Source organism: Eublepharis macularius, chromosome 4 (assembly GCF_028583425.1).
Source record: "Eublepharis macularius isolate TG4126 chromosome 4, MPM_Emac_v1.0, whole genome shotgun sequence".
NCBI lineage: Eukaryota > Metazoa > Chordata > Lepidosauria > Squamata > Eublepharidae > Eublepharis > Eublepharis macularius.
The window spans coordinates 161,358,220-161,376,085 of record NC_072793.1 but is presented as its reverse complement, the minus strand read 5'-3'; the positions used below and the strand labels follow the sequence as shown (position 1 = coordinate 161,376,085).

Genomic DNA, 17,866 nt, shown 5'->3' with positions numbered 1-17,866 from the left:
TATAGTGTGATTAATTAATGTTTTTGTATTTTCTGTGTGGCTTCACATGCTATGAATGTTTACAGTGATACAGAGATTATTATCTACGTAGCTACAAAACTTGAAAAAGACTTTGGTGGAAATGGGTGCTTTTTAGTGCCCCCCCTCCCCAGGTGCAGCCGTTGCAAGTGAAGTACAACCGTCTACAAATTGTCTGTATATATGTTGTAGCCTATGAGATTTCTGCTGCTTCCATGAACTGATTACTTAAGCAATGGTCTCCTTATGAATATGTGAATGGATGTTTCGTATAAATAATGTACATACGTAGTGAAGAATTTTGTTAACACTTTATTTATTACTATTTGATTAAACTTTGTGACTTCTTGTATTTAGTTAGTTCATCACAGTAGGATGATTTCCTGATTATGGTTTCTTTCCGTGATTCTCTCTTATTTACCTTCTCCCAGAGGGAGGCAAGACAGCTGAGGGAAGTGCATCCCAGATCTGCCCTGTGGGAGGCAGCAGATCTTATAGTACGTGAGATGGCAGACTACCTTGAGGAGGCCCTGAACAATCCCCTCTGAGGGACAATGTTCTGTCCCCTCATCAGACACAGCAGGAAGACAATTTGTGAGAGAAAACAGTTCCAAGGGAGACATTATATCCATTTAAAAAATCTGCCATCATGAAGGACTAGCCAAATAATTCCCAACTACAATATCTTAACTAGACCTTGCTTCTTTTACCCCCATACTCCCATTTTCAGGTCTGAAACTTCTCTTATCTGACATTCCCCCCCCCCCCCCCGTATCCTGCTTTGAATGGAATTGGAAAAGAGCTCCACCAGGAGCATAAACACTTTGGGCTGGATCCTACAAAAGATTTCCACAAAAGTAAAGGGAAGATTATTTTTGCTGTTTTTCTTCTTCCAGCCTTTGACTCTCCCTGCTCTCATGACTATTCCTGGGAGGGTGGCTGTCAACTGGAAACAGCATTTTAGAAGGCTGCAGTACAGGAGGAGGCTACAGCTAGGGTTGTCTTCTCCTGGAGATTAGGGGGGCAGGGGCGGTGAAACCTGGAAATGGCAGGGTTTGGGGAGGGAAAGGACCTCAGCATGGTATAATTCCATAGAGTCCTCCCTCCAAAGCAGCCATTTTCTCCAGGTGAAGTAATCTCTGTGGCCTGAAGATCAGTTGTAATTCGAGGAGACCTCCAGCCACCACCTGGAACCTGGCAATCCTAGGTACAGCCAAGAAGGTCCACTCAAGTGAAAGAATTCCCTTCCATCTGTGGATTTTTTTCTGTGTGGGATCCAAGCTCTGGCCTAAAATATAACACAGCTGTCAATACAAATTCCTGACTGAAGATAATGGAAGCACTGAAGTGTGAGGCAAGGTGGAAGAATGATATAGGAACATGTATCTAAATCCAAAACAGATAGTTATGCCCTGCCTACTGAATGAGTATTTGGAAATAATCATGGTCTTATTTTTCAAAAACACACACACGCACATCCCAGAGGATAAATGTGGTAGTTTAAATATAGGCATATCGTTTTTCGCACAATATATTTGCCAGGCCAATTAAAAATGCTGTATTTCCACCTGTCATGAGGAACATTTAAGGGCAGAAGAGGTGAGTTAGTACAGATTCTATACACTGACACCCCTCTTGCCCCACAAGTGGAAGATTCTGTGGTCTTTCAACCAGAAACCCATTAAGAGTGTACATCTGGCACCCCTCTTGCCCCATGGGTGAAAAATTCTGTGGTATTTCAACCTGAACCTCATGTAGATCCTTCCCTGTCTCTTCAGCAGCTATAAACTGATTAAATGTCACCTCTTTCCAGGGTTGTGGAACCCATCGTAGTGACCACTCTCCTCAGGACTCAGCACTTCAATGTGATTCTTTTAGTAGTGAAGAAATAGGGACAAAGTGTCTCCCCAGAGAATGAGACTGAAGGGAAAGTGAAGAGCCTTTGGTTTGTATTCACAACAAAAAACTCCACAATACCGTCTTCATAGTCCAGGGACACCTGTATCTTTTGGGGAACGACATCAGATATAGCGATTGACTGAGATGACGTCAAAGCAGTTATCTGCCAAGATGTACAATTATTACAAGAATCATACCTTCTTGCTGTCTGCACAACCCAGAATCCTTCATCAGGATTAAGGGAGATATTTCCCTTCCTCTTGACACTCTCTCTAGCGACACCCACAGCCCACGTTCCCTGTCCACCTTTCACCTCCACCTCCCACCAGTGTCTTCCTGAGGTGAATTTCTCTTGGCCCAGCACACATTGTAGGGTATCAAATCTCTCAGGTCTGTCGCGTAGGTTCTGCACTGTCTGTCCCCGTGTCACACTCTTCAGATCCTGAGATAGAACGAGGCAGGGATGCGCTGTGTCTGGATCCAGAGTCACGTCCACTGTGGAAGAGAGAGAGGAGGCTTCTTAGTGAATGCTGTCAAGCAAAGTGTCACTGTCAGCTGCTAAAGAGCAAATCTGAAAACCTCTTTAAAAAAAATGTTCTTCAGACACCAATCTCCTTTTATGCTTTCTCCTCAATGAACTGCAATGCGCAGAAGTCCACCTCTTCTCTCCACACCTCCTTTCTTTTTTGAGGTTCATCAAAAGTGTAAAGGGGATCATTCTGGCCCCCAACAAACTTGGCTTGAAAGTACTTTGAATAATTGTAAATGGGGGTTTTAGAGACCCCAACAATTACTGAAAAATGATTTTAAAACTGTTTCCATATATAAAGAGACAGACCAACACCTATTATCCCAATTTTATAGGAAGGTGGAGCAAATATTGAAAACTAAAATTTCTCTCTATAATTTATATCCAAAGATATTTGTTGTGCAAAAATATCACTCTTTTAGCTTTCTCATTTTACACTACTTTTGGAATTGGGGGTCACAATGACCCCAAGAAAACCACTGCTTGCAACCTCAATTGTTGTGTATATGGGAGGAGCAGATAAAAAGCCTGTGTTTGAGCTATTTCAAAGCTTCCCTTATGTCCACAGCTACATGGAAAAGCTCATATTGAAATGTATCACTATTTTGGAAAATGAGGTCATTCTAGCTCCCTGCAAGCCAAGCCTGGGAATGTTTGTAGGTATCCTCTGAACCTCTTAGCATTTTCCAGACTTGAGGGAGCCATTCAGCCTGGAACTTTAGATGACCCCTAGCCATCTGTCCACTGAGCTGATTGCTTCCCTTTTGCCCCATAGCTAGTTTGGAAACCTCAATTGAACCGTATTGCATTTTTGGAAAATGGGGTCATTCTAGCCTCCTGCAAGATAAACAAGCCTGGGCATGTTTGCAGATATCATATGAACCTCTTTATATTTTCCAGGCTTGAAGGAGCCATTTAGCCTGGATCTTTAGAGAACCCCTAGCCATATGTCCACTGAGCTGATTATTTCCCTTTGCTGTTTAGGAAGAGCTCTTAATTGTAAGGCTCCAATTGCAGCCTGAGGGCAGGTTACAAGAAGGCTACCAGAAAAAATGCAGGTATTTTCTCTTCTTTTTGTTAACTCATTAACTGGCAAGAATGGAATGCCCCATTCCTTTGCAAGGGTCTGTTACAAGCCTATTTTTTCTCTTGTCCTCAAGAATAACTTTCTTCTGCAATGCAGGACAAAGAGTAAAATTTAGAATTGGAGTAAAAAATACCCCTCATTGAAAACATCAAATCCTCACAGAAATTTAAATGGGGTAAAATTGACCCCATCACTTCTAAAGCACAGGACAGTTCATTTTAAAGAAAGCAATAATTTTTAACACTTATTGTGCTGAAACTGCCACTATGTGTGACTTGCCTACCACTGCTACCAGGTGTGAGTCGGCCCCAATGTGGCAAAGGCAGGCATGTCACACATGGTGGTAATGGCAGGAAAGTCACACACATGATGGCAGTTTCAGTATTATAACAGTTAAAATTACTGCTTTCTTTAAAATAAACTGTGCCTTGTGCTTTAAAAGTAGTGAGGGTCAATTTTATCTCATTTACATTTCTGTGAAGATTTGATGTTTCCAGTGAGGGGTATTTTTGACCCCGATTCCAGATTTTACACTTTTTGTCCTGCATTGCTGAAGAAAGTTATTCTTGAGGCCTGATTTTTTTCTTAGAAGCTAATGCCATGATTGAGAGAGCAATTAGGTTTCCTTTTTTTTGGTTTTAAGTTGGGGTCATTTTAACCTCAATTCCAAAGTAGTGTAGTTGGGTTTTTTCCCCTCGGGAGGGTTAACAGAGGCTCCAAAAGTAGGAAAAAACACTCCTTCAAGAAGAGGCAAGAACTACCAGATGAGCACATACGGCACATAGAGAATGGGATATTTTGCATCTCTAACACAGACAGGAAACACAGAGTTGAACAAGGAAAGAGAAGCTTAGTTATTCCAGCTCCACAACAAAAGAAAGGCCCAAGATCAGAACATCAAACATTTATATAGCACTTTAGAGTAGCCTGAGCACTTCAGATAATATTATGTTAGTAATCTTTCCTTTTGCACTGCAGAGTAGGCTGACAGCAACACCCATATTTTGAAGCTGAGTTTGTTGCTAAAGAAAGAATGGCTTGCCTAGAACCATCCTGAGCTAGAGAATTCACACAACTCATCCCATGTTCTCAGAATCCAAGTAGGCACAACACTGAAATCCAGAATGAGTCTATTAGAGGCTTTTTTCTGAAGGAAAAGAGCCAGAGTGCCCTCCCCTTCGAACTGGGGCTGTAATCATAGGAGCACTTAGCTGTTAGTGCAAGTGAGATGTTCTCCATTCAAACTGTCCCCCCTTGAGCTATTATTTGCCCCCCTGATCAAAAATATGGGCACCATATATCTCGGAGAAGAGTTAAGTCCACTCCTCCCTAACATCCCCCCAGTCTTAACCTATCCACGTGTCACAGCTGCTCTTTACCTTTGAAAACCCCACAGGAAATCTCTTCTTTGACCCTCAGCCACTACACTAGATCTCATTTACCTCCCAGCCCCCTCCAATTACCCACCCCATTCCTTCGTTCCTGGATAGTCTAATTACTGTTCAAGTCTTGTGGCAGGGAAAACTGTCTGTCCAAAGAACTGAGGCCTCTGTTCAAGGCAATGGGACTGAATATTCAATAGAGTTCAATAGTTTTCTCTTATGAGGAGCTGCCCAATTCTTAGTTTCAGGCAGAGGATTACCTTTTTTCCACACCTGAACCACCGATTCCTTGAGAGAGACTGTTATGGAAGATAAAATATATTCAGAATTATGAAAAAAAAATGAAGCACTCCCCAGGCCCTCTTCCCTGGATAACATAGTTTACTGTTCAAGTTCATGGCAGGGAAAACTCCTCCTACTGAGTTGAGGCATCTGATTAATGCAGCCTGAATGTTTATATATCAGAGTGTTTTATGTGTATGGATTGTAACGGCCTTTGGCCACAAACAATAAACCTACCTATCTAATGCAGCCTGAATATTTGAAAAAGAGGTTTCAGTGGAACTTAAATCTCTCATGAGGAGCTCCCTGTGCTGTTACATCAGGTTAAGAAAATGTGTATTAGCCTTAGAGATGCCTTTAAGAATACAGGCTCATGGGAATTGTAGTCAGATACGCCCTTCTGCCTCCCTTCTTCTTGGGATGCACGGGACATATGAAATTTTTATAGCCCTTTCCCCTGTCTTTGTCTCAATAATTACTTCTCCCCAACAAGGGATGGAGTAATCCATCCTTTTTACCCCTTGTACATCAATAGATCTAGCTAAATAAAGATGTATCTTCTTTGTTTGAACCATGTGTACTTGACTGCTTCGAACTGTAGGTAAGGATTCCTTATAAAGGCTATATTTAATGGAAGTGCATTAAAACTTTCCAGAATCAGCTGGCTAGCTGTAGGAACACCACCCATCTCCTTAGTTTCAGGCACGCAGTTACCTTTTCTCAGCACCTGCGCCATTTTTTCATTCAAAGACTCTGTTATGGAAAGAAAACAAAATATACAGAGAGGTATGAAGAAAAAAAAGCAAAATTATTCAGATACCATACATGTAGCAACATATCACTTCAGATACTGGATCAAAACTGCTCTTACGCAGGTGCCATTTTTGGTTGCTTAGACAACACAAAACACCACCATGGCCCCTGCCTTGCATAGAACTCTCAGAAGGATTCGGTGCCCTTCACAAAGTATTGAGTGTCTGGTGGGTTTCCTGATGCTTTAAAAATGTACTAACAACTTCTGCAAGTTCCTTACAACTGTCTATGCAAGGTAGGACTGTAGTATTTCCTTCCCAACCCCTCAGCGATATTCTCTTACTGGCACGCTGCCCTGGGGTAGGAAGCTATTTCTTAAAAGACTGTATGTCTCAATATACTTTCTGTATCTGCAAGACAAAAAGGAGAAGTTATGGTGTACTTCCTGGTTTACTAGCAGATTTTGTATTTATTCTGCATTTATTACTGTATTTATTACCATATTTATTGTACATTTATTGGATATTTAGCATATTGTATTTACTGTCAGACTGTATACACACTAGCATGGTTCACGTTAAGATGTTACTGAAGGAATACTGATGATTTTGGAGCACTTGAGCACTTTATATTTAACAATACAGTCATATATGCTTTTGTAATTATTTTGTATTTCTCCAGATAGGCTCAGCCTGTACTGAGGTTGCCTCTTTTTTGTTTAGTGTTAGCCTCAATCCAGGAAAGCAGGGCCTCAGCATTTTTGCCTTGGCTTACCTCAGCAACCCAAAATGGCACACAAAGTCTCATGAAGTTGTCTCATGAGATCTGGTGCCAAAGGACTCCCTTCCCCCACAATACATGTGCTTGCAAACACATCTCTACTATGACAGATTTTATTGTCTTCTCTCTGCCCCCCCCCCCGGTGACACTATGGAGCAGGGGTGTCCAAACTACAACCAAATGCCCAAAGGGCCCCCAAGCTGCCCCCTCATCCTGGGGACCAGCAGCCCTCACTGGGGCCAGCCCAGCCTAAGTGACAACACCCAGATTCCCCCTGCATGGAATCACTGCTTCTTCTGCTGCATTGATCCTAGCAGATTTTTCAATGGGGCCCAAATGTTTGAATGCTTCTAATATAAAGTTTATATGGTGACAGAAGATACAGAGAAGAAAGTATTTGTCAAAATACCCCATATTTTGGTTCAGCCCTGGTTCAGAAATCCTGACTAATCAGGAGCAGAAAGTCAGATAATCTCCAATAAGAAACTTGCAAATAGCCTAGGAAGAGATCATTTGAAGATCTATATTCTGCCCCCTCAGTACCTTCACATTTTTCCAGAGCCTTCTGCAATCCAGGAGTTTGCTGTGAGTATAACCTGAGAGCCTGTTCCAGTACTGGAGGAAGTTCCAACCGCTGCCTTTTTGGCTTCTTCTCATGTCTGGAGGGCACAAGAGTGAAGCCTGAATGGGCCTTTATGCTAAAGCAGATTGAGTCACCAAAAAAGGCACTCCAGCAACTCACTTCAAGACTGGAGCTCTTCAAATGAATTTCTGTCTTGTGGCGAGGAAACCCTCCTCTGGAATATCCCCCCCCCCTTTAAGACTGAAAGGGATTCTCGTGAAAGGACAGGCTGACTGCGCACAGACTCTGTGACCCTATAGAAAAATGTCTAAAATGTCTGGAAGCTCTTCCACAGCAGATGAATCAGAAAGGGGTGTGAGAAAGAGTCACATACCTGCTCAATATTGTTTTGGGACTCTGAAAGAGAGAGGGAGAGAAATGGGTCTTAGCTTCACAGAAAACTGACTGGGCTTCTTTGATATTCTGCAAGGGATCCATTCCTCCCAGGGGTCATTTTGTAGAAAAAGAGCAGGAGGAATTCATTAGCATAACTCATTAGCATATGCCATGCCCCCTGCCATCACCTGAAGTGTGTCATTAGCTTAACTGATTTGCGTATGCCACACTGCCTGACATCACCTATCCTGGGTGTTTTGGACCCAATCCTGGCCAGGGCCAAACTTGGCCCAATATGACAAAAAAGGGCTGAAAATGGCCAATAAGGGGTCCAAAATGTCAGGATCAGGCAGCTGCTGAGCGGAATTCAGCACCTGTCAGAGGCCCGATCCAGGCTGTTTCAGCCCCAATCCAGGCCAAAATGGGCCCCAAACAGCTGAGAGACAGGTGGGAAGGGCCACCAGACATGTGACTGCTTTGGGGAAACTACCGGAACTGCATTCTGGCGCAGTCCCCTCAAAATGAGCCCTGATTCCTCCCCCTCTCCAGCTTCTAGAACCAACTCCTATTCTGAGTAACTGTCGTCTTTCTCATGGTAAGAATTTTCATTTCTTGCCTGCACAAATTTGTTTTCAGGCTGCTGCAGCTTCCCCTCCATCTCTGTGATCAGGCAATTTAGATCTGAGATTTCTTCAGTGAATCTGGAGAGGTTTCCTTTGTTCTTCTTTTCCACCTCTCCCTCCAGCTCCTCCAACGGCAACAGCCTCAGCCGCTCTTGTTGCTCAAGAAAACTGTGTATCCTTTGAAAGGCTGACTTGGTCTTCCGTTTCTCTGCTTCTACGCGTGCCTGTAAGAAGCACACAGAAATTGCGTGGTGGGGGGATCCGAAGACTGAAATAGTAAATTAATCTGACATTTAACCAAGTACTAGAGAGAGGGCTGCTCCCTCAGAATTCTAATCTGCTTTCCTTTCAGGGCACTGGATTTGATTCAATCTATGTAACTTTTCAGTAATGATCTACTGTTTAGTCATTGGGAATAGGGAGGGGTCAAACAGACTCAAAGCAAGTGATATAACCAATAAAAATGTCTTGAGAGTTGCATGGAAATTACCAGCAACAACCAAGAAATTTGTGATTGGTTCTGTCCTAGCATCTGATGATTGTGTTTGTGACTCTCTCTGTCATATATGGCAAAAGCAATATAGATATTTGGTCTTGTTTCTTGACAGCTCTGGCTAACTAGCCATCATGAATGGAGGAAATTACCCAACCTTCAGCTAAAGGGCAGACATGTGTCTTTATAGAATCATAGGGTTGGAAGATACTCCCAGGATCATCTAGTCTAACCCCCTGCACAATGCAGGAAATTCACACCTACCTCTCTCCTACACACTCTTGCCGTGACCCATGCTCCATGCCCAGAAGATGTGTGAAGGAACAGCAATTTTTACATGGAGAGGACAGACAGGCTATGCTAGCAAGTTGGCTGAAGCAAGATCTCTCTCTTGTTGGGGAACTGATACAGGGTGACTAATCTGCTGCCCTGTGGGAGGCCTCTATGCCTCTACCTATGCTCTATTGGCCCATTTGTAAACAAAGCAAATATTACACAAGTCTCCTTTTCAGTGTTCTCTGCACTGTTAATGTCTTTACTTCATAACACATGGAATACACATCATATTATCTACTTTGAATATTCTTCATATCATTACCATTATTTAATGCAATAGAAATTAAGGGAGGAATGTGCAGGCATGAACCACATTATACAAGTGAGAGACTGACATTCTTGGCTGAGATCTCTGTTGTCTCACTGGCTGAGGGCATAAAAAGCGTCTTGGAATAACCACTGTGCACTTTGCTCACTGACGCGCCGTCTGTTTCCCTGTGTCTCTCAATTTCCACAAATTACTCTGCCAACAGGATCATACTCGAGCTAGTCAGTTAAATCAACTTTTGGTAATAAATAGTGTGAGCACTATCCCTGAAACCTTTAATCTTAGCAGAACCATCAAGACCAGAGGAGAACTACTGAGGACACGGAGTTTATAAGACAAAATGAATAAGAACAAACTTTATTTTAAGAAACGCTAAATTCAACATACACAATAAACCAAACTTCTCCTGTTCTTTTCACTTATATCTTCCTTCCTAGCTACCTATAAAAACCGTACCTACCTAGCCTAGTTCTACCTAAAAAGATAGAAAACTGCCTTTCTTTCTTAACCTCTCTCCTGTATCACCCCTGTCAATACAGCCTCTCATCCAATCAGAACACTTCACTTCCAGCTCTCTCTCTCTAAGGGTTCTCCCTCTCTCCTTCACTTCACTCCACTTTGCATGCGCGCACACACACACACCCCTTCCCCCCCCCGCCAATATTCTTACCTTTTAAACCACCTGTCAAGAATTATGTGCACAAGTACAACCTTTACAACCTTATCTGCCAATCCTATATGCATTGTTGCATCCAATCCTAACACACAAGCTTTGACACCTACCAGAAAGATCTGGCTTCTCCGGTCCTCCACCACTTTCTGTTTCCAAAGCTTTTCTCTCTCTTGCTTCAGAGACTCAAGTTGAGCCTGGATCTCTTTCTGCAGAAACACAAAAGGCCATTGCTCTGGGGGAAGTCAGGCCCTCCAACATCCGCCATGAATGTCTGCCTAAAGCCATATCTGCTTTGAACATGAAGGAATGAGAGTGATTTGGCTTTTGGGGCTTCTTGCAATTAGCTAAAAAATCTTGAAGAGAAACAAGAGGCTTCTCTGTGACTCCTCTCTCTCAAACTACTGATATTATGAAAACATGTAATAAGAACATTAATGAAAAGCCACAAAACAGATGTGCTGAGCTAGAGATGGAGCCATGAGACAAGTTTAGAAAGCCATTATTTGTCTTATTCTAACCTGGGCTCAATCTACTAGTAAATAACCAAAACCAGAAGGTGGACAATAGAGGACAAGAGATAGTTCCCAGACGTGACATGGGTGACATGGCAGAAAAGGAGCAGGAGAGGGGATTCTAAGAGCACAGCCCAATGGATGCTCAGGCATTATCTATTGAGGGCTGATATTTGGAGGGATGGATGGAGTTTTGCACATTCAGCAGATCTCTAGCCCCTAAAGCAAATCCTGCAGCCTTTCTGAGCCTTTCCCGTCTTCTTCTGCATTTCCTGTGTCAATCTTGTGTCAACCTTCACATGCTCCTTTGAAGTATAGCTTGTTTGCTTGCATGAGACATGGCACTTAGGTATGTGCATGCATGTATGTGTGTGTGTGTGTGTGTATCCACAATTGCTCATTTCATTCTCAAATACTGGGGAGCATGGAGGGGAGTGTAGAGATGTGCACAGCATCTCTGTGGTTTCTGGACTGAACACACTGCATCCTCTCCAGAGGAGTGGAGACAAAATGGTAGGAAACAGCCTCTCCTCCATCTGGTTGTTGTGGATTTTCTGGGCTGTATATGACACGGAGACATCTCTGTCTTTTGGTGCTACACCTCTGAAGATGCCAGCCACAGCTGCGAAATGTCAGGAACTACAATGCCAAGACCACGGCTATACAGCCCGGAAAATCCACAACAACCATCGTTCTCCGGCTGTGAAAGCCTTTGACAGTATCTCCTCCATCTGTTTCTGAGTGAATTAGTATCAAGGCATTCTAATGTTCTAAATGTTCTAGAACGTTCTAAATTGGTTTTACTGCTCCATATAGCCATTCACTGTAACACTTTCCTACCTTATACTCTAGGAAAGCCTCCTCCATAGGAAGGACACTGTGATTTCGATGCTCCATGGATCTGTCACACACCACACAGATGGAGGCTTGATCATCATTGCAGAAGAGTTTCAGGGGCTCCTGGTGCCTCTTGCACACTCCCCACTTCCCCTCTGCTTCTTTTCCTGCCTGAAGTTTCTTGACAAGTTCCACAAGGTTTGCCAGCTGCCAGTTTGGCCTAAAAGTTTTTTGCTGGAAAATTTCTCTGCATTGAGGGCAAGAAACTCCTGTGTCCACCTCCTCCCAGCACTGGGTGATGCAGGCCTGACAGAAATTGTGCCCACATTCAACTGTCACTGGCTCGTTGAAGTGTTCCAGGCACACGGAACAAGTTGTTTCCTCACAGAACTGCTTGACAATACTTTCGGCTGCCATTGCTTCTTCTTTCTCCCTGAAATGTAAAGACACCTTTAGGGTCTTTTTTAGGGTCAATTTTATTTTGATTTCCAACACTGCCTGTGGTTTTCTTTGACTGTAATTTCTTTAGGTTACAGTTTCTTTGGAGGGATGGAGGACAACACTCACTAAGCATTATGTAGGATGTCAAAAGGCATGAGGAGAAACTGCCAGTGACTGAAGTGAAATTCAAAATGAGTGGGTGTTGTGAGGTGTGTGGAGGTCTCATGGGAGTCAGATGTCAGCACCCTTTCCAACTGGAAGCAAACACTATTGGGCTGAAAGTAGTTCCTCTCCCGCTGGGCCAAAGCCACCCTGTCCATGCCAGACTATAAAGGCGCAAGAGAAGCCCCAGAGGAAGGAAAGCTTCAGGGCCAGAGTGGTGCAGCAGAAAGGGCTGAGGGCAGAACTAGCCTTGGGGGAGATCCCTGCAGATGTGTTGGGCACTGCTTCCTGATCCCTGGTCACCTCTTCCTCCTCCTCACCATAAATAGAGACATATAAGCCTGCAATAGCATGGGACCTCTTCAGAGGCCTGCTATAAGCGCTCCTGCCGTTTGAAGCTAGATGAGTGGCAACCGATCGAACGGCCTTCTCAGTCATGACACTGAATCTTTGGAACTCCCTCCCACAGGAGATTTGCATGACTCCCACTGTCACTGTTTTCCGCCAGGGAGTGAAGACTTTTCTGTTTCATTAGGTGTGCCCTCAGGAAACTTACTGTGTATGTTGTTTGTATATGTTCTTGTGTGTGTGTGTGTGCGTGCGTATATTAAATGTTACCTTGATGTTTTAAATGTTTTAAAGTCTGGTGTTTGCTGCTTTCCTATTTAGGTGAAAAGGCAACACATGTTTTAAATAAATAAATAAATACAAGAAATTCATGTCCAAGAACCAGTGGCAGACCTTCTGAGTGTAGCCTCACAAGGCGCAGAAAGATGGCTTGGTGTCTCCCCCCCCCCCCCCAGTCCCGGCTTGGGCTCACTTGTGTAACCATAATCTATTTGAGAGAACATGTTTTATGTGTCAACTGGACACCAACAAGACTGGCTCAAGATAGTGTGTAATTCTAGTGCAGGCAAATTTTTGCTTCCCTTAAAGCTTATATCAGTGCATGAAAATAATCTAGGATTTCCAGGGATACTACCACATTTACTCATAAGGAAGACGAATGTAGGATGATCCCGCCTGAAAGAAAGGTGTTATACATAATAGATGACCTACAATTTGAAACAAGCTCTCCTAAAAAAAGGTAGTCGTATAAACAAAGTTTTTATTACATAGTAATCAATATGTGTGTTACGTGCTATCAAGCAGCACAAATCATATACACTACAAAAGAAAATAATTACTTTCATTTTTTAGCATTGTAACTCTGCACAAAGAGTACTGGATCATACTGTTTCCAAGTTAGAAAAGGAGGAGACTGACTCCCCCTCCCACTCCAAAAAGCGTTACTACTAGGCATTGTCCTTTGGAATCAGTGAGCTTAGAAGGGTTGGGGAAATGCACTATTAAGCTGCTCTCTCTCCACAGCTTTCTGTAAAGTAGAAGTCACAGTTTTCCAAGAGACTCTTATTATAGCACCAATCTGGCAGGGACGTCTTTATCTTTCCTTATCTAAAATCTGCACAAGTTCATATTCAGTAACCACTACAGCTAACGTGTTAAATTGCTCTAAAACTGTGGGCTTTGGGGTTTTCTTTTTCCCAGGGGAAAAAAAAAACACCGAACAAAACTACTAGGCAACTCCTGCCTGAAGAAAAGGGGTGGAAAGCAAATGTGGGGATGGAGTAACGTTCTGAGCCAGAAACATGGATCAGTACTTGTAGAGGGGCAAATCCACCTTGACTGTTCCTACCACTTCTTATCATTTGCTGAGCAAACAACTGCAGTGTCTTAAGCCAGAAGTCCTCCAAGTCCTCTTCTCCCCCCTCAAACTCAGGGGCAGTATGTTGCAGTTGCTTTCAATGCCGCTCCTCTCTGCTGGTGAATGTGTTCCCGCACTTTCCCCAATACTCACCATGCATATGGGTGAAACATCTTTAACCTCAATGTCTGCATAGCACAACTCAGCAGAACGATACATCTGAGTGGAAGACACCCTCACACACCCCATGCCTTTTAGAGAGAGTCAAAAAAGGGTTTTTTAAAAGTCCTTTTCCTTTTGAGTAAATACAGTACTTGTTTTTGAGTTAATTTTAAATTTCCTCAACCAAACATTACAATATTGGATGTGGTTTGAGTGATCTACCCCAAATCTATCTGTCGTGTCTGAGCCCCATCCATGCCAATGTGAATGATCCTTTTGTGCTGAGTCACTGTATCCTGCTGTAACTCAATGTCATTTTACCAGTGTTATAACTATTTCTCTTACAGGCTCCCACAGGTGTTTATCTGATGGACTGTAATAATAGCTTCCAGTGTTTATGATCTTGTACTCTGAGCTCTTGCTATGTCTTGTTTCTTAGCGACTCAGTTTGATATTATAAATATATGAAACGTTCTCACTTCAGGAGAGCACTAAAATCTTGTTTATGATTGGGAGGCGGAGAAAAGAGCAGACTTGAATGTTAAAAGAGAAGTCTCTCTCACATGATGTCATTCCTATCAACTTTTACTCTTGCTGCTTAGATGTCTACCTTGCTTCTAAGTAATCCTATGGACATATATATGGAAATGATCTGATTTCTGAATAAAAGCCATTTGACCAAGAACCTGTCTTGCTGCAATGGTCCAGGGATCTGTCTGCTGTATCCTGTCATCCATAGCCTGACACTATCCATACCAACCAGCAACTGCAAGAACATTCACCCTGTTGCTTGCCTACTACATATCAGCCCATGCAAATTGGACCAAACAGGCCACAACCAATTCAGATGTGAGCACCAGGTTCAAAACCTATGGAGAAGAAGCTTCCACTGACCTCAATGGGACTTTCTTCCAAGCTAACATGAAAACAGATCCATATCAACTCACACTGAAGATTTTTCAGACATTAAAACTTGCAACCAGTGCAATCTTATGCATGTTTATATTGAAGCAAGTCCTACCAAGTTCCAATGTGGCTCGCTCTCTGATGAGCATGCAAAGCATTGTAGCGTCAAGCCACTTAATTTGTCCCCAAATTAGACTTGTTGTTTGTTTCCAGCTGCAGAGTAAATTAAACTCTGATCACGTTTAAAGTGCCTTTCCCCTATTACAGAATAACTACGACCTGAAATCCCATATGCTTATGACCTCCGTTGTTGGTTAAGTCTCCTGCAAGCCTCAGGTTCAATTCCTGGAAGTAGCAGGCAATTTCAGGTAGCAGAGCTAGGAAAACACCTTGCTGGGCAGCTGGTGCAAAGCACAATGTGATAACCCAGGGTTACTTACGTAATGGTCCACAAAGAAACTTCTCATGGTCAAATTTAGCTAAGAGGAGATGATTATTAATTTTGTCACATTAAAAAGTCCTCTGCCCTGCCAGGCATTTGCCAGCCTTCATACAAATGCCTCATAAAGAAACAACTACCTTGTTGAGTGTTTTTAGAGGGGGGGGGGGAATCTTCACAGATTAGTTTTCTTCAGAGGTGTTCTGCAGGGTTAGGAGACCAGGATTTTCTGAGCTGGAAGTGGGCATCCAATGCCGGAATCGCAGAGCAACTGCAAATCCAGCTAGGAAAGGAACTGAATCAGTGCAGATAACATACTTATTCAGATCGTCCCGACTCAAGAGAGCCGCTGCTCAGCGATAAGAGACATTCCAGTTGCATGCAGGAGCAGGTTCAATGCTCAACACCTCAGGCGAAAAACAGTTCCAGGAAACCCCTTGCCTGTGGGGTTCCCTAGCCCTTCAGGGCTAAGTTTTAGACAGGTTCATGTATTCAGGTTAAGTCAAGTTTTTTCTTCCTCCAAAAGCTATGCAAGATCTCTACCGTTTCTCTGTATTTGAAGTCAAATCACTCGCGAACAGTCTTAGCTTTGCCGACCCCCGCCCCGTCTTCCTCCTCCTGAGCAGCAGATATAGCTAAGCACGTGTGAACGCTGGACGCCTTTTCATCACCACCTTTCCCCCAGCTCCGGTTGCTCAGCTAAATCCTGCATCCTCTAAACGTGTGTGTGTGTTAATGAAGGTTTCAGCACATTGGAAACCATCTTCCATTCTACTTTTTCAGACTTCCTGCTCCACTGAACAGCTTGAATGGAAAAGGAGGGAGGAAAGCTTTGCGTATTATGTATTGAGCTTTACACAATCCACAACATGGCGTGCTGCCCTTTCACCTTCAGTCCCATCGCGCCCGCTCCGTTGCTCCCTATTAAACGAAAGAAATACCTTATTGAGCGGTGTTCCCAAAAGTTGTTTTTGAAAGCCCTCTGAAATTAGCTGCTTTGCAGGTGTCTGGTGCTCCCGCCTTAAAGTTATTAGCAGGAAGAGGATTTCTTCTCTTCAAGCACGAGAGGTGGGAGGAGGATTAAGCTTCCTCTTTCGCCTCTCCTGTTTACAAGCCGTCAACAGAAACGAAACGAAAACTTGATCGGCTCTCGTCCTTTAGCCACCCTTCTATTGCCTTTAAGATGGCTATGGTAGTACTTCTCCCTTTGCTAAATTCCACCTAGCCTCTCGTTCCCTGACATTTTTTAAACAATGAAACGTTAAGGACAAACAGCTTGCCTCATGGTTGTGCTGTTGTCTAGCTTAAGGCTCATCCTAGGCAGATTCCTTACTTCTGGTTTAAGGCTTATCTATGAGAAATGTAGGCAGCTTGGCGGAATGTTGGACAAGTGACAGTTGAAAAGTCCATTGGACAGCAGTCAGAGAGCCAAGCTGCAAGACCAGGATGCCTACATTTCCCATCAAAACTTGAGGGAAGCTGACAAGTGTCCAACCTGTGCCTTTTGTCACTTGTGGTTCTGCTCTTTGTCCAGTTTTTAAAAAGGACAAGCATGAGCTTTTGGTATCCATTTTTTTACAAAATCCTTTAATTTGGGGCCAAGGAATATTGAATCCATGTTGCTTTATTTTACATCAGTTTTAAGGAAGAAAAATACTACGTTTCTACTCTGCCTTTCTGTTCTCACAAAGGCCACCAGGGTGGCTAAAACAATTTAAAATCACATTTTAAAGCCATTAAAACTCACCAACCTACCCAACACATCATTCAAACTAGAGCTAAAATACAAAAACATAAAAACAATTAGAACATTGGGCAAGGAGCAGTCACTGAGGGAATGCTAAACGCAACAAAAAGGCCTTGCTGCTGGCAGAAGTTTGGAATGGAAGGGGACAGACAAATCTTCCTGGGGAGAGAGTTCAAGGGTTGCCACTCCTTTACAGTTAGAAGGCAGGTGTACCCATAGTAGGACCTCGGAAGTTGATCGAAGTGGGTGGGGGGGGGGTTCATGTGTTACCAGAAGTGGTCTTCTTGTAATAAATAATTTGTGGGGGGAATTAGCAAGCAAGGAGAATGGCTGTATGAGAGGGGTAACAAGCAGAAAATCTTCACCAATTTCTACCAGGTCCCTTCCCAAAGTAGCAAACAAGGCCAGTTCTTGAAGTCAAACAATAACTTTTATTAAGAACTAGGCTTCATGCCCATACACACACAGTTACTTGGGGGAAAATAATTACATATACACACACACAGTCCTAAGAAACTTAGCCAGAGATTGGGAATAGAGAGAGAGGGAGCAAATATATCTACCTATCCTGGAGAGGGTAGTCCAGTCCATGGAGGAAGAGAGTAGCTTCGAACGCCAGCATCCTCAGCCAAGAGAGCAAGAGGCTTAGGGAAGTGACCCTAAGGGAGAAGCCAGGAAGCTTGCACGATTTGAATGAGGCCAGGGCCTACCTTTATAGGTAAAATGTGCCTTGAGGTGGAAGAGCCCACCTAGCCGTTAGGACAAAGACTCCAAGTTAGTTCCTGGGTTAGACAAAAGGCTTGAGTACCTTGATTGGAAGCTGCCGGGGTGTGTAAAAGCAAATGCAAAATGTGTTCTAGTGCTGCACAAAAGG

General features: G+C 43.3%; 1 protein-coding gene across 1 annotated transcript; it reads right to left on the bottom strand.

Moving 5' to 3' along the window:
* Positions 1-798: 798 nt before the first annotated feature.
* LOC129328866 (zinc finger protein RFP-like) lies at positions 799-16,308 on the bottom strand. The gene is made up of 9 exons (XM_054978177.1): positions 16,187-16,308; positions 11,434-11,863; positions 10,192-10,287; positions 8,305-8,535; positions 7,687-7,709; positions 7,274-7,389; positions 5,912-5,950; positions 5,176-5,214; positions 799-2,412 (listed from the first exon to the last, which is right to left on the bottom strand). Exons 2-9 carry the CDS (start codon positions 11,845-11,847, stop codon positions 1,871-1,873), a joined length of 1,500 nt encoding a protein of 499 aa, XP_054834152.1. The 5' UTR covers positions 11,848-11,863; positions 16,187-16,308; the 3' UTR covers positions 799-1,870.
* Between the last annotated feature and the right edge of the window lie 1,558 nt (positions 16,309-17,866).